At 44.7% G+C, this 22,830-nt stretch overlaps 1 protein-coding gene across 3 annotated transcripts in view; it reads left to right on the top strand.

The window, feature by feature from the left end:
* The first annotated feature begins 1,750 nt into the window (after positions 1-1,750).
* LOC126987747 (neurotrimin-like) overlaps positions 1,751-22,830 on the top strand; it is a 51,903-nt gene continuing 30,823 nt past the window's right edge. For 2 of the 3 annotated variants that reach the window (XR_007741139.1, XM_050845037.1), the window contains exons 1-3: positions 1,752-2,701; positions 15,612-15,858; positions 16,367-16,708. Coding sequence is in view for 2 of the 3 variants with exons in the window: in XM_050845037.1 (XP_050700994.1) it covers positions 16,645-16,708 (64 nt within the window). In the remaining variant the exon portion in view is untranslated. Of the gene's footprint in view, positions 2,702-15,611; positions 15,859-16,366; positions 16,709-22,830 lie in introns of all 3 variants that reach the window. The other variant, XM_050845038.1, reaches the window with a different exon arrangement.

Here is a 22,830-nt window from a genome sequence, read left to right on the forward strand (position 1 = left end):
GATTTTTTCTTAAGATCAGCAGGACGATAAATAGGTATATACATTTTGATCCTATTCGGTATTTGTTTTCTGTTTTGAGCTCTACAGAACTGCTCTCTGAGAAACTGATGAAAAAATACCGAAGAAAATTATAACTGGTTTCGATATAACGATCTGATGTTTACCAGTTAGTACGCTAAAAAGGTAATTTACTGCACCAACAAAAAGAAAAACAAATAGCAACAACAAAAAAAAAATAGACATGATAACGACTCATTTCGTCATAATTTAAAACATGGAAAATATTATATGGCGTTGAATCTGTCTCTTTTTCACGTCCAAGTTATACATCACTTCAGACACCTGACACACACCTGTACAGACGCGTACCATGACCTTAAGAACCTCAGGGAGCTCACCTTCGTTACGACCCTCAATTAGCACAGGTTAATTGACAGGTGCGCCGTTCCCCTCACACCGCCCCCATAGGCAGTCTCTAAGGAGCTCAGGTACTCTCTCTCTCTCTCTCTCTCTCTCTCTCTCTCTCTCTCTCTCTCTCTCTCTCTCTCTCTCTCTCTCTCTCTCTCTCTCTCTCTCTCTCTCTCTCTCTCTCTCTCTCTCTCTCTCTCTCTCTCTCTCTCTCTCTCTCTCTCTCTCTCTCTCTCTCTCTCTCTCTCTCTCTCTCTCTCTCTCTCTCTCTCTCTCTCTCTCTCTCTCTCTCTCTCTCAAAAATACAGGAGAGAGAGAGAGAGAGAGAGAGAGAAAAGGGCACTACAAGACAGACATGAGTAATCCCTTAGGTTCTCAGAGAGAGGAGAAAGAGAGAAGAGAGAGAGAGAGAGAGAGACGGACAGACAGACAGACAGAGGCAGATCCAACAATAGGATCACACACACAAACACAAATACTCACACACCTACAAATAACAATAACCGTTAACATAAAATCCATCCTTTCTATTACATTCAAGTCTACTTAATACATAACAAGGCCATGGATGAACTGAATAATCTAACCTAACCTAACTAACCTAGCCTAACTAACCTAACTAACCTAACCTAACTAACGTAACCTAACTAACCTAACCTAACTAACCTAGCCTAACCTAACCTAACCTAACTAACCTAACCTAACTAACGTAACCTAACTAACCTAACCTAACTAACCTAACCTAACTAACCTAACCTAACTAACCTAACCTAACCTGTTACAACCTTACACTCTCCTCTTCCCTACCTCACACACAACAAAACCCACAAAAAAACAACCCACATACATAAACCAACCTTATGCAAACCAGGCTGCTCGGGGGGACGCTTCAAGATTCTTTACAACTACATCTCCGCGGCCGCTCAGATTTACACGGCGGCCGATTTGATGCTTCTGATATTTACGGGCGACTCCTCCGTGGATCTGCGTCTTCTTGTGTTGCTTGGGCGCGGCTACGAGGGAGAGAGGGAGGGAGAGAGAGGGAGAGAGACACTATACCAGGCGGAGAGAGCGGAGAGGGAGGGACTAGGGACGACGGGAGAGGGGAGAGAGACAGTATACCAGTCTGGGAGAGGAAGGAGGAGAGGGAGAGGGCTAGGTAAGGACGGGGGAGAGAGCCACAGTATACCAGTCTAGGAGAGGAAGGAGGAGAGGGAGGGGGTTAGGCAAGGACGGGGAGAGAGCCACAGTATACCAGGGTAAGAGAGGAGGATGGGAGGGGACGAGGGAGGGGACACATGCACGAAGGAGAGGAGAGAAGTGGTCTGGTCTGGTCAGTTGCGCGGCAGCATCCGGAGGGGGAGTGTGCATCCCGCTCCGCCTCTCATCTCTGACTGGAAACTTTGACATTGCCTCACACACCGCGCGCTCTCTCTAAAACTCTTCCCTTTCTCCTTCAGTCCTTCTTCGCCTCTGCCGTTTAGTTACTCTTCAGGCACATAACCGCATCTACATCCTCTCCTTGTAACGAAGATAGGGAGGTTTTGTTATAATGTAGAGAAGGGAACCGATGTACTTTTACCGCAAACTGATTTCAGCGGATGTCGTGAAGTCGTGAAAAGTCTCTCGTTGCGTGACTCTGGTGCCTGGACGCCCATACTAAGCCTCTCTCCGTCTGCCTTTCGTTCTGTGGCTAAGACTGAGAAGGTGGATGAGAGACAGAGAGGTTGAAGAAATTGAAATACTAGAGGAAGAAAGAGAGAGAATTACTGGGCGAGAGAAGACAAGCTGCAGAAGTTGAAACAGAGAAAGAGGAAGATAAAGAAAGAATTAGCGGGAGAGAGGAGAAGCTGAAAGAGAGGAAGAGGAAAGAAAAGGGAAAGAAAGAGTTGCCGAATTTACAAGCGGATGAGAAGAGAGAAGAGATGAAGAACTTGAAATAGAGGAAGAGAAGGAGAGAGAAGGCAAAAGTTACTGACATATAGAAGGGAGTGAGGAAAGCTGAAAAAAAGGAAGAGGAAAAGAGAGAAATAAGTTAGCGAATTACGAGCGGAAGAGAAGAGAAACTAAAAAATATAGAGAGGAAGAGGAAGAGGAAAAAAGGTTCTGAAGAAGTTGATGAAGAGGAAGAAGTAACCGAAGGAGTTACTGAATTATCTTAACGTAGAAATCATCGTTTGCTTGCTAAATAGTTGTGCCGATAAGCGTTATATTAAGCGTTACGTTGACCAAGAAGAAATAACGATATAGAGGAGAAAGTTTGGGTCACCTCTCACCTGCGTCACTTGAACAGGTAAGGAAAATTAATTAAGGAAGTGTGAATGATGTTTGTTTTGTTTATCTTTGACGTGTGATATTCGGTTGGTTTTGTTGTGCTCGTGAGGTGATGATTATGGTAGAGGTTGTAGTGGTAGAAGTTGTAGTAGAAATAATAGTAGAAGTAGTAGTAGTAGTAGTAGTAGTAGTAGTAGTAGTATGTGTGAGAATTACTATGATAGAATCGTGAATGTTAATTTTTTTTTTTCATTTTTACCTTTTCAAATTACTTTATTAAGGTAAGCAACTATTACTTCGCCGCCTTTCCGTTTGTATCTCAACCCCTTTTCTTATGTACTCCCTTCATCTGTAATCTCTCTTTTTCTTCTTGTTTTCCTTTCCTTCTTTACCGGCTTCGACTTTTTTTTCCTTCCTACATCTCATCCCCTCCTCTCCTTCTCTTCTTCCTTTCTCTCTGATAATTATTTCCTCTCGTGGTTGGCAAAGAGTCAACTTCAGGTTACCAAAGCTATGGCAGTAACTAGCTAAAACATATCCACACTTGCATTACGCTTACGATACAAAATTATGTCCAGAAACACAATCAGCTCATTCACAAGCCTTGGTTCTCAGCGTCCTCCCCCGCCGCCTCTGCCCCTCACCCTTGTCCCCGAGAAACCGATCACTACACGACATTTTACACACACACACACACACACACACACACACACACACACACACACATATACACGGACTTCAGTAACGGAGGCCTCAAGAATTGTATGTCCTTATCCCTCACATCTACGTACAGGAACACAAACTAGTCGTGGATGATCAGACTGAGGTGCGTGTATTACCTAACACAAGCCGCTCGCTGCATGACTCTTTACACACATACACACAAACCACAGACACGAGGACCTCAAGAAGTGTGTGTGTGTCCTTCCTCAAAGCTGCAAATATGAACTCGTTTGTGAACATAAGTATTTCACGGAAGGTTAGGTTGAGGCGTGTAAGACCTAACACAAGCCGGTCACTGCATGACTCTATAAACGGAGACCTCAATGAATGTGTGTCCTACTTCCTCACAGCTACGAAAACATAAATTAGTTACAGATGGTTGAGAGGCATGTAAGACCTAACACAAGCCGGTGACCTCTCTTTTTGGCCACTCCTTTGACCTCTATTCAGGAGCAGTAAGTAGCGGGCTTTTTTTTTTTTTTTTTTTTTTTTTTTACGCCCTAGAACTGTCCAACATCCTCACAGCTGGGAACATGACGCGAACAGGAACACAAGCAAATCATTTATAGTTAGACTGAGGCGTGTACTTACAGGCACGGAGAGCTCAATTAGTGTGCTCTACATACTCACATCCTATATATGAATATTACACGAACAGGAACACAAGCAAACAATTCAGGGTTGGTCAGCGGTGCGTGTGAAACAGATGCCGCTCACTGCACTCTTCTTTACGGACACATACATAGACCACAGACACGAAGACCTCAAGCAGTGTGTCATTCTTCTTTTTACCTACGAACATGACACATACGGGAGCACAAAATAGTCCCGGAGAGTTAGACTGAGGCGCTTGTAAATCCTAACAACGCTGCGATATATACTTACCAAGGGGTCTAAGAGAGAGATAGTCCTTGGCATCTATAGTCTAACATCGCTGTCCACGCTGACCCCGCCTTTCAACCCGCGGACTCAAACCACTGCTATCGTAGAGCGAGGCAGCGCGAATCCTACCTTTTACAAGACGAACAGTGACTAAAGCATGTATGTAAACCCTCCTTCTTATGATCTTATTACACCTATATGTATTTTACTTATTGAGCTATAGTGTATACCCCAAATTTACCTTTTATCTGTCTATATCTATCTATCTATCTATCCATGAATCATACCCGTGAAAACTTTCGCTTGTGAGTAAAAAATTGGAACGGTTTTCTCTATTATAGGTCATCCTCTCTTTCGGGCTCGTCGATAAATGGGTTCTCGGAGGAAGTGGTCATAAGAGAGGTCAGTTTCGGATGGTGGTAAGGATGGTCACAATACACAACACTAAATAATAATAATAAGCATAATGCCGGTAATATATGCGGCTGGGTACACTCAGACAGACACCCGTGCCTTCAATGTTCACGCCCGGCTGCCACGTGACGGACGCCAATACGGACACACAGCGAGTTAGTAGTATTAGCCTTTCTGCGAGCCGCCTCAATCCCCTCACTAGCACCACCAGCCCTCCTGATGGTGACGGGGACGCTCATCACCTAATAGATAGATAGATATAGTGCTTGCGAAGTATTTACAGCACACCTAATAATTATTGCAAAGACCAAACCCAATTACTTGTGGTTTATATGTTACTTCCTCATCACCACCACAAACACAATGGCCTCACAGTCTTTTCATTTCCGCTGCCAACTCCGACGCGCTAAGAATTATTATTTGCAAATGTCACCGCGTACCCCCGAGGGCCGCCCGTGGCTCTGACGGCGGCGGGGGACGGAGCGGGGAAGAAGGTCACCTGTGTATCATCTAACCCTGTGATTGCTGCTAAGGAATATATGATGATGATGATAATAATGATGATAATGATAGTAGCTTAATAGTAATAGTGAGAAGAAGAAAGAAAAGTAAAAAAAGAAAAAGAAGAAGAAAAGAAGAAGAGTAATGATGATAATAGTAATAAGGGTAACAATAGGTGAGTGTTCTTAATAACCTTCCTACTTTATTTACCTTAAGTTCTTGCCTTCTTTACTTAACTTATATTGGATGGCCTCTTACTTTTCTTGCCTCTTGCCTTTCTGTTACTTTTTTCTTACTTTTTTTTTGCCTCATATCGGTATTAATTGTTATTGTAGTAGTAGTAGTAGTAGTAGTAGTAGTAGTAGTAGTAGTAGTATTCAAACACACACACACACACACACACACACACACACACACACACACACACACACACACACACACATATCACATCATCCCGCCCCCAACACACACACATAATATCAAGTACATGCAATTCATATCTCTCTCTCTCTCTCTCTCTCTCTCTCTCTCTCTCTCTCTCTCTCTCTCTCTCTCTCTCTCTCTCTCTCTCTCTCTCTCTCTCTCTCTCTCTCTCTCTCTCTCTCTCTCTCTCTCTCTCTCTCTCTCTCTCTCTCTCTCTCTCTCTCTCTCTCTCTCTCTCTCTCTCTCTCAACCACAAGTACACACACACACACACACACGCCGCGCATTTCCATTGATTTATTGACGGCCGCGAAGTAGCTCCCGGCGATTCTTCTTCCCCCGTCTGGCAGCACTGTGGACCCGCCGCGTGTCAAAAGCTCGGGAACTTCAACTCTCGCAGGCCCGAACTCGCTGACGCTTTTTTCCCTCACAACAACGATTTCCCAAGGCCCCAAAGGAGATTAGTCGGGTACTCGTGAGGGCTTTTAACGCGTTCATGGTCCAGAAGCCTTGTCAAACTATTACTAGGCTAATATAACTACCTATGGAACCTCTACGAAAGCCTTATCACAACAACACTTTCCAAATGTCACAAAGGAGATTAGTCGGGTGTTAGTGGGTGTTTTTTCACGTTCATAGTGCAGAAGTCTTGTCAAACTATTACAACTAGGCTTACAAGACTACCCCTGGACATACTACTACGACAACCTCTACGAAAGCCTTACCAAATGTGGGTGAGTATTTTTTTTTACAGCAAAGGAGACAGCACAAGGGCACAAAAAAGGAAACAACAATAAAAAAAAAAAAAGCCCGCTACTCGCTGCTCCTGTAATGTGTGAGGATATGGATCTCTCTCTGCCTTACCTATATTTGCCGCACTGCTTAATGATATACCTGTGATGTCCTTTCTCTTTCCACCTGTTGTTTGAATTATACCAGAAAACTGTATAAGAGTGACACTTAAACAACGTGGCTTTGAGATGTGTAAAGCTTATTTTGGCAGCGGAATGAGTGGGTGGAAATGATCTATACTGATTTGGTGAACTTCCTGTTAGTCTGTTTGTTTGTTTGTGCTTGTGTGTGTATGTGTGTGTGTTAAGCTGGTTCGTATGTCCTAAGTATGAGAGAGAGAGAGAGAGAGAGAGAGAGAGAGAAAGCCTGTTGGCTCATTACTAGGCTGCCTGCGTTCAGTGATTCAATCAATCCGTTTACCATAGGAGTGGCTTGCAGGGAAGGATTAAAGCACTTGTGTACCTACTCTTGGGAACGTTCAGTTCACTCCCGATGCAGCAAAGTGGCAATCAATGCGTTTCTTGAAGGAATTGATGGTCTCTGCGCTAACCACTTCTGCAGGAAGGCTGTTCCAGTGGCGAACAACTCTATTCGAGAAATAACTCCTGCCGATGTCGGTATTGCATCGCTTTGCTTGAATTGTTTTTCCGTTGTTTCTTGTTCTCAGGTTGGTTTGTAGCGTGAAGAGTTTGGAGTGATCAACGTTGCTGAGCTTGTTCAGGTACTTAAAGACTTGTATCATGTCTCCCCGCAGGCGTCTCTTTTCCAACGTGGAGAGGTTGAGTCGCTCGAGTCGCTCTTCATAGGGCTTCGTCCTCAGTGATGGTATCATCTTCGTGGCGCGGCGCTGTACTCTCTCAAGTAATTCAATGTCTTTCCTGTAATTAGGAGACCAGAATCGCACGGCGTATTCCAGGTGGGGCGTTACCAGCAGGTGTACAAGGATAACATAACTCCCGGCGTCTTGTATTCGAAGTTCCTCGACATGAACCCAAGCATTGTATTGGCTTTCTTACAGGCGGACTTGCAGTGTTTTGTTTGTTTCAAGTCACTGCTGATGGTGACCCCGAGGTCTCTTTCCTCTTGCACAACATGTAGTGGTTCGCCACCCATGTGGTATGTGTGGTTGCTGTTTCTGGATCCGATATGCATTACTTTACATTTGGCAGTGTTGAAGGACATCTGCCATTTTTCTGACCACCGAGTGATCTGGTCCAGGTCTCTCTGGATAATTTCGCAGTCTGCCGTTGTGAGGGCCTTCCCACCCACCTTTGTGTCGTCGGCAAATTTTGAAAGATTGGATTTCAATCCTAGTTCTAGGTCGTTGATATATATGATGAAAAGTATGGGGAGAAATGTAAGAGGAGGAGGAGGAAGAAATGAAGTTAAAAGCATAGGAACAAAACAATAAGAAGTAAAAGAAGAAAGGAAAAAGAAAAAGAATAAGAAAATGAACAAAAAAAAAGAAGAACCAAAACAAGAACAAGAACAAGAAGTGAGGAAGAAGAACAAGAACTAGAAAAAGAAAAAGAACAACAACACTTATGGCTATCAAACCCCTTGAATACAGCAGCAAGGAGGGGAATAAGTCATGCCTGGGGCGGGGACGGAGAGGAGAAAGGAAGGAAGATGACAACCTCCAGAGACACAAAAGCGGCCACGGACAGCATGACAATACCAGTGAACAGGTCATCTTGGAGGTGCTGAAGGAGGATGAGGAGGATGAGGGGGGCTAGCAGAAGCAGGTCATCTTGGAGGAGGAGGAGGAGGAGGAGGACTAGCAGAAGCAGGTCATCTTGGAGGCGCTGAAGGAAGACGAGGACGAAGAGGAGGAGGAGGAGGAGCAAGAGAAGAGGGTGATGAGAGGAAACACTGGAAACATCGAAACATATTAAAGCAGGCAACAGAAAGCTTTTTTTAACTTATAACGAATCCACCTGGTGACGTTGTTTAAAATCTGTTCGTAAGACAAGTCAGCGAACAACATAACAGATCAAAACACTTCCTCTATTAAAGAAGAAGGGAGATAAAGGAAAGCAGGCAGTTGGTGAAGCAGAAATTGGTGAATGAGAGAGAGACTGAGGTTGGACCGAGTGTGTGAGTGAGTGAAGGGGGGAGTTCTGTGCCTGGCTTAACGCGGTGGCTTAGCTCGAGGCCTTCATTACAGCCCTGCAGCACCCCTGGAAGCATTTGCATAAACACCCCATTCGCCTAGACAATGTGGCCGCTTCCCCCGCCGCGGGTACACTGCTGCATGGATCACGATATTAGCGCCGCCATGCCTCTTTCCCTCTCTCTCCCTCTCTCTCCCTCTCTCTGGATGAAGTAGCTGCATGCGAGGGTGGCGCCGCGGGGAGGGAACTGAGGCAAGGACTGAGATGTTGACGTGTGAGGCTGGATATAGTTTTGAGGGAGCGTTGTGAGGGGAGGAAAAAGGATGAGGTATGTACGACTGTGTGAAGCTATTGAGAAGGGAACTGAGGTGAAGGCTGAGTTACTGAGGTATGGTAAGGCTGAGGGCAGTATTGAGGGAGGGTGAGGTGAAAGAATGATGCAAGGAGAAGCTGTCACGGGAAAAAGAAAAAGAGGTTACGGTCAGAAGGAAAGAAGAAGAAGAATGAGTTACGTGTGTGTGTGTGTGTGTGTGTGTGTGTGTGTGTGTGTGTGTGTGTGTGTGTGAAGGTATAGCGAGAAGAGAAGTGAGGCGAAAGGGGGAATCCTTGATGTGTGAGGCAGAACATTTTTGACTGACAGCGTGTGAGGGAAGGAGGGCGAGATGAGATAGAAGGATAGAGGGTAAGATAAAGAGGTCGTGTGTGAAGGTAGAGAGAAGAAAACTGAGACGAGGTTAGGTTAGGTTAGGTTAGGTTAGGTGAGGCTTAGAACAATTTTGACAGAGGGAGAGATGAAGTAATAGCCTGAGGGGTAGGTGACTTTGGAAAAAACAAGGAAACATAACAATTTGAAGGGAGGACGAAGAAGGATGAGTTGCGTACGTATTCGCGAAGGTGGCGTTAAGAGAAGTGACGCGAATGGTGAATCGTTGAGGTATTGTGAGGCAGGACAGTCTTGAGGGGCAGCGAGGAAGGGGGAATGAAGACAACCGCGTGAGGGAAGAAAGAAGAATGAGTGAGTTATGTGTGTGTGAAGGAGGCGAGGAGTGAAGTGAGACATTGTGAGAAGGGTTGGTTTTAAGGCGTTATTAAAGATCCTGTGGTCTGTGAAGCATTGATGAGGTGAGAACTGGGAATACTTAAAGCAGGATATATTTGCATGGTGGTGGATTTCGTGAGGATATGAGGATGAGGAAGGGTTTTTGAGAGACAATAATGGAAGTTTAATTAAATGAGGTACGATGTGAGGAGGAGGAAGAGGCTGCTGGATAAAAAATAAAAAAGAGAAGTGAAATGACTTTGTGAGAATGTAATAAGTAGGTAAATATATATAAAATGGCATAAGTACATGTTTTGGATGCGCTGTAATGTATGAGTGAAGTTAAAAGGTGTGGCAACAGGTAGTTATGTGAGGTAGTGAGGGTAAGGCTGTGAGGAGTCTTGGTTTTGGTGGTGTGAGTGGTGAGGGTGGTGAGGCAGGGAGGGAGAGAGGGAGGTAAGGTTGATGTTCCCCTTATAATGGTAGCTACTGAATGGTGTGTGTGTGTGTGTGTGTGTGTGTGTGTGTGTGTGTGATCTATCCCCCATGTGATATTGTGTGTGTGTGTGTGTGTGCGTGTGAGATGATGAGTTGCCCGGATGAAGGGGGTGATTTAGTGTGTGTGTGTGTGTGTGTGTGTGTGTGTGTGTGTGTGTGTGTGTGTGTGTGTGTGTGTGTGTGTGTGTGTGTGTGTGTGCTTCAGTTCCTTCTCCGCTTTGACCCTTCAGTACAAACAGCGTAAACATTAAAAAGAAAACACATAAATAATTGTACATAAAAAAACACATCAATAGGAGACACTCATAACGTTAGAAATGTACAAATAAATTACTCAACCAAAACATATTAAAAAATGTTCATAAAATCTGAAAATAAAACTTAACATTAGACTCAGGAAGGCACGTCGACCTCTCTTAGTCCGTCGCCTTTACCGCCGCCGCCGCTTGCTGGAAATAATACATAATTGGTTCGATCGTGGACAAGGCGACCCAAGCCACCCCGCCTAAGCCGCCGCCCGGGGAAAAACAAAGAGAGGTCATTATTGCAACATTTAATAAGTCTTGATTAATTCACTCGCCTTTTGTGTTGATGCCTCTCACTCTTGTCTCCCTTGCTTTGTCTGTGTGTGTGTGTGTGTGTGTGTGTGTGGCGCCGGTAGCCTGTCATTATGGAGCCTATTTGTCGGCCCCAGTCTGTTGGTGGCGCGGGGAAGTTGTTTATAGTGGTGCCATCTTGCTTGGTTCATGCTTCACACCGACCACCGCCTCCCCATATGGTATTAGCGTGACGGTGCTGTACCCGCATCTGCTCCATTGGGTGAGCACGCGCGAGCCTTTTTCTCTTCTACTCCAGTGCTTTTGGTGGCGCGGGAGTAATGTTCTCAAGTATTTCTATTTGCCATTAATTTCCATGGCTCGGGATCCTTCGCTTCTTTGTTGATTTTCTATGATTTCTTTCCTTTCCTTCTAAATTGGTGGCACATGTGGACTCCTTTCATTTTTGGTGTCCTTCGTACAGATCTCGTTTCTCATTTGTTTGTTGGTTGTTGTTGTTTTTTCCAGACGTAGTAATGCCACCTTCATAAAGTTAGTACTATCGACGTCATCATTTCACGTCTGTTAAATAAAGTTCACGTTTGTTTCCTGCTGATAAAGAATGTATGGTTACTCCGTGCCTAAATATGCGAGGTCAGTCTTCATGTATTTAACGCCTTGCCAACTAAAAAAATAAAACACCTTCATAAAGTTAGCACTATATACAACATAAACAATTCCCTTAATACATATGCTTATTACGTGCCTACGGATGTGAGATGAGGCCAGTCTTCACGTAGTTAGCGCGTAGCAAAGGAAAGAGATGGGACAGTTTCCTTAAGTTAGCACACGAGTGAGAGAATAAATGAGTCTGCCTGGGAAGAGAAAATGAGACCCCTTTATCAGATTAGGCCGCGGCGATGATACTAAAAAGGAGGAAAAGGTTAAGTGTCTCCAGGTCCTCTTAAAAGTCTGGTCGCTTGACTTCACCGGACCAAACGAGGCAGTGTCCATAGCCGGGTGCATTATTTTTTCTTTTCCTGGAAGCGTTTGTATTGTTCGATGTGTTGTATAGAAAACGAGGTTACTGGTCCCTGCGGCTGCCTCACTTCATGACTTGAGTGATGTAAAAAATAAATAAATAAATAGGTAATGCTTTTCATGTTGCAGGTTATTATTATCGTATCCAAGGGTGTGTAAAAACTTAGGAAAAACATAGCATTTGGGTCCGCAGAAAGTACCACCAAAATACACATGATAAAGATGCAAAATAAACATACCAATCTGCCTGCCTTTCTTTTTGTTTTGTTTTTGTTTGTTGTTTTTCGTATCGGCAACGTCACTGATTCTAATTTTGTGAAGTGTGAAAATAAATGAGAAAAAGTTAGTTATGGCCCACAGTGTTTTATTCGGAGCTATCTGTCTTGCCGGGGTTTTTTTTCAGGTGAGCATGTCAAGTGTTTTGTTGTTGTTGTTGTTGTTGTTGTTGAGCATAGTTGATAAATAATCTTGCTGGGATGTGTGTGCAATGGGAAAGTCAAGTGATATCTCTCTCTCTCTCTCTCTCTCTCTCTCTCTCTCTCTCTCTCTCTCTCTCTCTCTCTCTCTCTCTCTCTCTCTCTCTCTCTCTCTCTCTCTCTCTCTCTCTCTCTCTCTCTCTCTCTCTCTCTCTCTCTCTCTCTCTCTCTCTCTCTCTCTCTCTCTCTCGTATATTTCTTTTACTTGGTGTGAGTGATGTGATATATTTGGATGAGTGTTCCCGGTAGCTCCTCATTTTTCCTTCCTGACATACTGAACAGCTACGTATGTCTTTTTTTTATTTATTCTCTCTATGTTGCCTTTGCTGAGATGGTATGTGGAGTTTGCTGTGTGGTGTCTATTTATATCTCTTTTTTTATTACTTTTATTTACAACTTGGACTATGCCGTAAAAATATTAGAACCGGGTTTATTTATCTTTTAAGTTCATTGTTTCGTTGTATTGCTTTCCTCTCCACAAGAAAGATTAAGCATGGCAAAGGTGGGGACGTACGCTATATCTGCTCATGGCTTCGGTGCTCATCTCCGTCTCATTGGCCTTTGAGTCTGTCCCGGGAAAGAACCCATTTGCTCGGGACACAGGGGAGGTGTGACATACGGGGTTCCACAGTTTACCTTCCCCAAGTTTCCCCAAGTACCCATTTATGGACCAGCCCGAGAGGGAGGATAAACAGCTGTGTGACCCGGGATCAAACCTACCCCCGCGGATTTGTTGCTAGGCGTACTTTTTTTTTACAACAAAGGAGACAGCTCAAGGGCACAAAAAAAGGAAACAATAATAAAAAAAAAAGCCCGGGGCGGTGGCTGAGTGGTAGCGTGCGGGCTCCACATTCACCACATGATGGACGACGCGGGTCCGAATCCCCACGCTACCACTTGGGATTTTTCAGTCACCGCCGAGTGGCCTAAGACTACCCACATGCTGTCCTGAAGACCACCCATCAACCCGGACTCTAGAGGAAACCGTCCAAGTGAATCAAGAAGGAGTTCCGGGGGGCAGCATGAGTCAAGAAAAGATGGCGCCACCATAAAACACTTGCCTTCACCATAACGGGCTGGGGCCAACCACCATCCAGGCCCCTCAAGAAAGCCTACTGGTGCTACAGGCCGACACGTAAAAAAAAAAAATCGCTACTCCTAAAAAGAATCCAAAGAGGTGGCTGAAAGAGGGGTCAATTTCGGGAGGAGACCTTTACACCAGGACCATACACGTAATCCTCTGTGTGACGCCTCGCCTTCCAGTCTCTTGTCGCCTTCACCTCGCCTCTATTTACCTGTTAATGAGGCGGTGTTAATGTTAGATGCCTGTCCAGTGTTTCTTGATATTTTCCCTCCGGAGTTGATAGAAAGAATCGAAATAACTGATGTGACAGTGTTGACCTTTCCTCCGGCGCCACCTGCCCTGTTCTCACCTTTCTTTGTGACGGGCTGACCTTTATTAGGGTGATTATTATTGATTTTTTGATGTTTTTGCTTCTTGTTATCATCATCATTATTCAGTGTGCTAATAGTGGTCCTTTAATTAATTGCTTTTGTATGTTATTATGTTTTATCTTATCGTTATTAGTGGTATTGGTATTGTAGTTGTTGTTTTTATTATTGTTATTAGCAGTGAAAAAGGAAAGTTTCGTTTAGTCGGCGCAACATCTGTGGTCATATGCCGGAGAGAGACAGAAGGGGAAGGAATTATAGGCGAAGGAAACAGATCCCAGGAGGCGGGACACAACCTCCGATTAATACCTGGTACCCATTCACTGCTGGGTGGACAGGGGCGTAGGGTATCGGAAAAGCCGCCAAAATTTTTCCACTCCGCCCGGGAACTGAACCTGGGCTCTCTTGGTTGTGAGCCGAGTATGCTAACCACTACACCACGAAGCCCTCTTATTAGCAGTGAGGTCAGTCTATATGTAGTTAACGCGAAGTAAAGAGATGAGACAGGTTCATGAAATTATCCCCGCTTATACCAGTCCAGCCTCCACCAATCACATGCCGCTTGAGTCTGAGAAGGGGCGTGGCCACCGTTGCCAGATTGTCGTACTCAGAGCATAGTGCCGATCGATTTCCGACGCGTAACTATTGCCAAGAAACATCAGCAATTAACTATTTTAACGATAACTACAAATTAATCCCGTTATTGGGGCCCAAGAGACAGTTTTTGGGTCGGAAATGGGTAAATATTAGAGGCTGAGTACGACGATTTGGCAACGTTGGGCGTGGCTTGCTTCTGGATGGGCCAATAGTAATACAGTAATTGGACGAAAGGGGCGGGGCATAGTTTCGAGGTTAATATGAACAGGATACAGAAATAGGTCTTTGGATTTAGGTCACATATCCTTTAAATTGATATGCTCCACTTAAATTTATGTCCGTCTGAAATATTCGAAGTCTAATATTAATACGTTTCATCCTTCTATTTTTTTGTTACTTTTTAATGATTTTAGTGAGATCAAACGACGTGATATTTTGGGATCTAAAATTAGGTATCATATTTCTTTTTTCTCACCTTCATAGTCTTTGTGAGTTCAATAGGCTTTTCGAAGTCTAAGAAATGTATCTCCCTTTTATTTATTTTCTATCCCTTTTAATGAATTTGGTAAGATCGGAGAGCGTATACCATTTAACGAAGTCTGAAATTATTTATATTATCGCCTGTTTCATATCTTCCCTTCGTGACTTAAGTGATGTCAGTAGATCATATTTTTCAAACTTTAAAACTACATTACGCACATATAACACTTTTCATTTGTGTTGCTCCCATGACTTCAGTGAGACCATTACAAGCATCAACGGTTCAAAAAGTGAGAAAAGTGACCTCGTCCGTTGGTTTGAGGCTACAAATAGAAAAAAAAGCACAGGGTCAAACAAATAATCCTACCCACTCGTATATACACCTAACCAAAATAACGAACGGATCGATTTGTTCTATTTATTTTGTTTTTGTTTGTTTCTTATCGGCGATGTTACTGACCCTCGCTGACGTGGTAGTGGCGGCGGCGGCGGTGGTGGTGGTGGTGGCGGTGCGGGCTGCGTCGAGGTCTGGAGTGGCAATTACGAGATCGGGTGTATTACTTTCACGCCCTGGCTCCGTTACTAATTGGCTTGGTCCGTCTTGTTATAAAATGTTGTCACTCCGCGGGATTCCCTTCACAAACAGAGAGAGAGAGAGAGGTTTACACTAAATTATTCGTTTTCTTTTTTTTTTTAGTTTTTCGTTCTCTAATTCCTCCTCCTCCTCCTCTGCTTTTCATTCTCTTTCCTCCTCTTCCTTCTCCTCTTCTACTTCTTCTTTTCCTTCTTCTGATTCTGATCCTGATTGTTCTTCCTTTTCATTCTTCTTCTTCTTCCTTCTTCTTCTTTCTCTCCTCCTCTTATCCCCCTTTCTCCTCTCCATCCCATTTTCCTTATCACCTCCTTCCCTCCTCCCTCCTTCCTACCTCCTTCTAACATTTTCCTCTTCTCTTTTCCACAGTGGCTGACCAAGAAGCGGATCCCAACCCTACCAGTAATATCTTGAGAAGTACCCCCCCCCCCTCTCCCTACCCCTTCCCTCTCATCCCTCCACCCTCTCCTCTCCCCTCAAGTAACCTAGCCCCAAGTAAATAGCCCCCATTCAGACCCCCTTCGCTAGACATCTCCACCCTGGGTTGTTCAGTAGCCCCACCGAACGAAGCCTCAAGAAGTAGCCTGTCCGGGACTCTCATGGTAACTGAACGAAGGTAAGGAAAGGTGATGTTGAAGGTTGAGTATATTTTTTATTGAAGTGAGGTTAAGGGAAGGGAGCGTTGTGTGTGCTTTTGTTGTCGTTCTTGTTCTTGTTCGTGTTCTCATTGTCGTTTCTCTCTCTCTCTCTCTCTCTCTCTCTCTCTCTCTCTCTCTCTCTCTCTCTCTCTCTCTCTCTCTCTCTCTCTCTCTCTCTCTCTCTCTCTCATCCCAAGAACCTTTTTTTCCCCACAAATGTAATCAGAAAAAAGGAACTGGAGAGGCAAATTTGAAAGTAAAATAAAGTTGGGATATCTATCTATTTTTTTTTCCCTCACACACACACACACACACACACACACACACACACACACACACTCTCTCTCTCTCTCTCTCTCTCTCTCTCTCTCTCTCTCTCTCTCTCTCTCTCTCTCCAACTCTATCAAGCTATCTATCAAATCGCTTTCTCCTGCATCATACTATTCCTTGAACCTGATTCGATACTGTTTCAATCCCTCTACGCAGAACTCGATAAAGCCGCTGGTGGAATGACAGAACCTAGAGGGAGAAAGAGGAATCAAATACTCCTTCAACCTCTTCGACTTCGACCTCAACCTCAATCTCACTCCACCTTCGTCTGAGGAAAACCGTTCGTGGAGGTTGCAGCAAGTGGGAACCAGGAACGTGATGTCCATGGGCTCGAGGCTTCAAAGGGGACAGCGCGAACCCGTATCGACTCGTTCTGTGCCTCGTTCGGACTGGGAGTGAGCGAGTGAGCGCGTCGAGAGAAGAACCGAGTCAAGATGGCCCACTGCACGGAGGCTGTGTGGGGCATGTTGAGCCTTATGGTCATGACGTCGCTTGGAGGTGAGTGTCCGTGTGTGTGTGTGTGTGTGTGAGAGAGAGAGAGAGAGAGAGAGAGAGAGAGAGAGAGAGAGAGAGATTATTATTATTTTGATGCAGATTTAACTTAGTAATGTGTATTCAAATAGTTTCTTACTGATATAAATTACTCTCTCTCTCTCTCTCTCTCTCTCTCTCTCTCTCTCTCTCTCTCTCTCTCTCTCTCTCTCTCTCTCTCTCTCTCTCTCTCTCTCTCTCTCTCTCTCTCTCTCTCTCCTCTCTCTCTCTCTCTCTCTCTCTCCCTCTCCACCCCTTTCCCCTCTCCCCTCTCACCCCTCTACCTCCCAACCCCTGATCAGCCACACCCCTTTTCCCCTTTTCCCCTCCTTAACCCCTCATCAGGCAATACATATTATGACACGCATGCATTAGCCATTTCATGTTCGTCTGCAACATTGAGAGTCGAGGCTCCACACTCATCCTAGACTCACGCTCGGCTGCTCGCGTCCTCCTCCTCTTCTTCCTCTTCTTCCTCTTTCGCCTCTTATTTCGCCTTCTTGCTTTTCCTCTTCTTCAGCTTCGCCATCCTCTTCCATACTTCTGCCTCTTGCTTCTAAACATATCCTTCACTCATTATTTTTTTTTCATTTATTCTTCCATAGTTCCATCTTCCATCGTGTTATGTTGTGTTAGCCGGTTTCCTCCTCTTCCTCCTCCTCCTCCTCCTCCTCCTCCTCCCATACATCTTTCTTTCTTCCTTTTTCGTTTTCCCGTTTTCCTTCCACTCATGCCTCCTCCACTGTCGCCTCGCTCCACCTCCATCTCCACCTCCACCCACTCCATCTAACCACGCAAACTCCCACCGCCACGCACTCCACTACCACCCTTTCATCCACCTCCACTGTTATTACCACTCCTACCTCATCCACCTCTATCCACCTCCACCGATTATTACCACTCATCCACCGTAGCCATCACCTCTGTTCACCATCTCTATATACCACTTCCACCACCACCACCACCTCACCACCACCACCACCCCGGCACATACCCCCTCCCTCAACCCCTTCTCTCATGGCGCCACTCCGAGACACCTACACTAAACCAAAACACATTTACGGCCCTCACCATAACTCTCCCCCCGAAGCCAGCGCGACGCCATGTTACCACGCCCGCCCTCACTTTACGGGAGGGAGAGAGTTCGCGCCTCCCACACCGGAGTATACAGTAGCGTGAAGGTGTGCTGAGGGAAGGGGAAAGAAGGTGGCGTGGGAGGCTGTGAATGAGATGAGGGAGAAGGGGAAAGAAACACCCATTCAAACAGACAGACAGAAACTTGGGAAAACAGACACCCACACAGACAATAGGGATGATACATGAAAAACTAGGCAGATAAACAGACAATATTGCAGATAGTATGGTAAACAGACGCCCAAACAGACAGATGTGCAGAAACTTGTGGAAATACGCACCAAACAGACAAAAACGGGGAAGAAACGGGAAATAAAACAGAAAAGCGAACAGAAACGAAAAAAAACACATCCAGAAAATTGAAAAAAAATGACAAAATAAAAAAAGTAGATAGGTTAACAGACAGACGGAAGGTAGAACAGAAGAATTAGATATCTTTAAGTGTCCTTCAGAATCTAAACTAAACTCATCCATCCCATTTAATTAGGAACACCTTTGATTACGAAAAAGCTAAAGAACAAAAATATATATATGGTCGTTTAAATTTAGTGACCTCCCCCTCCCCCCCCCCCTCTCCCCCTTCTCCCCGTCAACCCCCCCCCCCCCCCTCTCGGAAACTAGAAAGCATAACAACCAGATTAAGAAGAGAGAAGGCAAAAATAGTTCCGTGGCCCCCTTCATGCGTTGGTGTTATTTATGATGCCGGTGGACGGAGATGGAGACCGAAGCGGGGTGGAGGGCCTGTCCGGGATAAGCGGGGGGAGGGGGCCTGTCCGGGATAAGCGGGGGGAAGGGGCGGGACAGAACAGGACAGAGACGAGCAGGAGGGCAGTGGGAAGGTGGAGTGTTGGAAGGGGTGGTGGAGGCGGAGGAGGAGTAAGGAGTACTACTGAATAAGGAGATGGGAAGGGGAAGGATGGAGAGCTGGGTGAAGAGGAGGAAAAAGGAAGAAAGGAAGAGTATGGGGGAAGGGGAAGGAGGAAAGGATGAAGAGAAAACGAGGAAGGGGATAAATCAGTATAGAAATAGTATGATATGATAAAGGAAGAGGAAGGGGGAAGGAGGAAGGGGTTGAAAAATAGAGGAAGAAAAAGTAACAGTAATAGAAAGGACGAAGGGGTTGGGCTAAGCGGGGAAGGAGGAAGAGAAAACGAAGAAGGGGATAAACCAGTATAAATATAGTATGATATGATAAAGGAAGAGGAAGGGGGAAGGAGGAAGGGGTTGAAAAATAGAGGAAGAAATTGTAATAGTAATAGAAAGGATGAAGGGGTTGGGCTAAGCGGGGAAGGAGGAAGAGAAATCGAGGAAGGGGATAAATCAGTATAGAAATAGTATGATATGATGGAGGAAGGGGGAAGGAGGAAGGGGTTGAAAAATAGAGGAAGAAATAGTAACAGTAATAGAAAGGACGAAGGGGTTGGACTAAGCGGGGAAGGAGGAAGAAAAATCGAGGAAGGGGATAAATCAGTATAAATATAGTCTGATATGACAAAGGAAGGGGGAAGGAGGAAGGGGTTGATGAAAAACAGAGGAAGAAATCATAGGCGGTGTTTTGACATTGAGGAAACAGAATCAGTATCAGCAAAGATCTTATAAAGGGTTAGATGCACCACTCCGAGGCTTCCCATTGCAATCTGTCTACGGTGGCGCCTCCAAACGACTCTGTAAAGATTTTCTCCCAACCCAAGCAACTCCTAATGTCTGTAGTATTGGGTCAGTAGGATAAGTTAGTTAGTATTAGGGAAAGAGTGGGATAGGGATGAAAGATTGGGGGAGGAAGGGATATGGGAAGAAAGGAACGAAGGAAGGAAAAGGAGAAAAGAGATAAAGAGGAAAGGAGACGGAGTAGGGATAAATATTAGGGAGCAGGGGTGACCAGGGTAAGAAGGAAGGCACTGGGGAGGGGAGGGGGAGTAGGGGAGGCAGGGGGAAGGGGTGACTCAAGTAAAAATGAAGGCACTGGGGAAGAGGGGGATGGTGGAAGGGGAAGGGAGGGAAGGGTTGGGGAGGCTGGAGGGGGAGGGAGAGAAGCACTGGGGTAGGGAGGGGGATACTGGGGGAGGATGGGGTTAAGGGGGACTGGGGGGGCTGGGGGGGGTCATGTGCCATCCCTAAAATGTTGGCATGAAATCGAGGCGTTTGCCGTCACCGTATATCGAAGACTTAACCTTTTTTTGTGCCCAGAGACTTTATACACTTCGCTTATTTCCTTCTATACACACGCCTTATATTTTCCTTTTTTTCCTCCTTTTCCCTCCTCCTCTTCCCTCCCTCCCTCCCTGTCCCTTACCTCCATCCCTCTCCCTTGCCCCTTCGTCTTATTTTCTTTTCTCTGTCTCTGTTTGCTTTTCTCTCCTTCGTTCATTTTTCTTGCATTTCATTTTCCTTCTTATTTACTCCCTTCTCATCCTTTTCTTCTTACTTTTCCTCTCTCTCCTGTCTCATTCTCCTTTCCTTTCCAGCATATCTATTTTTTTATCTATCTTTTTCTTTTATATTTCCCTCTTCCATCTTTCTACAGTCTTACATCTCATTATCCACATATTCCCTTCCTCTCCCCCTTCCTCTCCCTTCCCTTTCTCTTTCCTCTCTCATCCTCCCTCCTTTCCCATTTTCTCTCATTTTTTCAGCTCTTTTTATTTGCTTTTTCCTCTTGCATCTTTATTCAGTCTTGCATTTTTTTCCTCCATTTCCTTTCCCTCTCTTCCTCTCTCTCTCTCTCTCTCTCTCTCTCTCTCTCTCTCTCTCTCTCTCTCTCTCTCTCTCTCTCTCTCTCTCTCTCTCTCTCTCTCTCTCTCTCTCTCTCTCTCTCTCTCTCTCTCTCTCTCTCTCTCTCTCTCTCTCTCTCTCTCTCTCTCTCTCTCTCTCTCTCTCTCTCTCTCTCTCTCTCTCTCTCTCTCTCTCTCTCTCTCTCTCTCTCTCTCTCTCTCTCTCTCTCTCTCTCTCTCTCTCTCTCTCTCTCTCTCTCTTTCCTTATCTCCTTCCTTTCATCTTTATCTTTTTATTTCTTTCCCCTCTTTCGTCTTCAGCCCTCAATTTCTTTTCCTCCTTTTTTTCCTCCCCTCCCTCACTCCCTCCCTTCCCTCCTTCCCCATCTCCTCTCTTTTTTTTTTCGTCTCCTGCTTTTTATTTTATTTTTTCTCCTTCCATCTTTCTTCAGTCGCTGTCTCGTAGGTATTGGTAAGACCTTCGCTTTAGTCTTTGGTGTACCGTATTTACTATTACTATTATTATTATTATTATTATTATTATTATTATTATTATTATTATTATTATTATTATTATCATTGTAGTTGTTGCGGTTCTTCTATTTTTTCTTCTTCTTCTACTTCTTCTGCTTCTTCTTCTTCTTCATTTTTTCACCCCTCAGTATTTTATCATTTATATTTATCTCCTATTTGCTTTCAGTTGCCTTTAATATTTTTTTTTCATTATATATCATCTGCATGCTTGTGTGCCTCTCGCTCATTCAGTGTATTAATAATTATGTATTGTTCTTCGGCATAATTTCTGATATCTCTTCTTTTTATGTGCGAGATGACCTTTTAGTGATTAGTGTTTTGCTACAGAACTTCTTTTTGTCATTTTGATTTGTGACTTTATAAAACTGACCGTCATCTTTATTTTTCCTCTGGCTCTCGATTCAAAACGTTTCTTTTGATGATGTATTTTCCAAGTGTTGCATGTGTGATTTGAGTTGCAATTTTACCCCTTTTGTCGTGATTATATTGTTTCTTGCGTTGACGGGTCTCTTCAGGAAGTCTTACGGCGGATTCGCTTGGCCTACGGTGTTAAAGACTCGCCCAGCACAAATACTCCCATTGAAAGAGTTAAGTCGTAGGAAAGAGAAAATAAATAAAGATAACTGTTCCAGAATTTACCAGGGAAAAGGGTGTCTATGGCGTTGTCAATACCTGGGCAGAAGGACAACAAAGATTCGTATTTTCACGTCGTTTGTGCTCCCTGTCTTTCTCTAATACTCCGAGACATGAACACAGAATAGCGACTTGAAGAGAGGGTCAATGCCATTGCTAAGAAGTGCCTATGCAGAATCATCGGATATCGCTGTAATGAGATTGTATCAAACCGGAGACTAGTAGTAGTAGTAGTAGTAGTAGTAGTAGTAGTAGTGGTAGTAGTTTTAGTAGTATCATTATTTTATTCTTATTGCTATCATAACCGCACACACACACACACACACACACACACACAGAGCAATTAGCAACTTATTACCTGCATAGTCCGTAAACGCCAACTCCGGCTATATGCGCATGTGAAACGCTACCCAGAAAACGACCTTGCTCACTGGGTTGTTTTTGTAGGAGGCAAACCCGAGTGGAGGAGGCCAAGAGGAGTAACTAAAGTCATCGTAATTCGCATCACTCCTTGCTTTTATTATAATGGTGTGTGAGTCAACCGTCAAGCTGTCTCTCGGAATGGTGTTGAGGCGGAAACGATGGAAACAGATGAGAAAAATGAGTGAAAACAAACGAGAGAGAGAGAGAGAGAGAGAGACAGACAGACAGACAGACAGACAGACAGACAGACAGACAAACACACACACACACACACACACACACACACACACACACACACACACACACACACACACACACACACACACACACACACACACACACACACACACACACACACACACAGACACACCTCCCCCACTCCCCCCCACACACAGGCAGACAAATAAGAAAAAAAAGGGAAAAAAAGCAAAAGAATATGAGTGAGAAAAATGAAGAGGAAGTGAAGAGGCGATTTAAGGAGCCGCTCTCTTGTGAAGGCGAAGGAGGGAGGGAAGCAGGGGAGGAGAAAAGAAGAGAAGGAAGAGGAGGAGGAGGAGGAGGGGACGTCTCTATAAGGAGGAAGACATTACACAGGAAAGTAAGGATAGTTTCAGGAGAGAACGAATGGAGGGGAAAGAAGGAAGGAAGGAAGGA

The sequence above is a fragment of the Eriocheir sinensis genome, chromosome 66 (assembly GCF_024679095.1).
Source record: "Eriocheir sinensis breed Jianghai 21 chromosome 66, ASM2467909v1, whole genome shotgun sequence".
NCBI lineage: Eukaryota > Metazoa > Arthropoda > Malacostraca > Decapoda > Varunidae > Eriocheir > Eriocheir sinensis.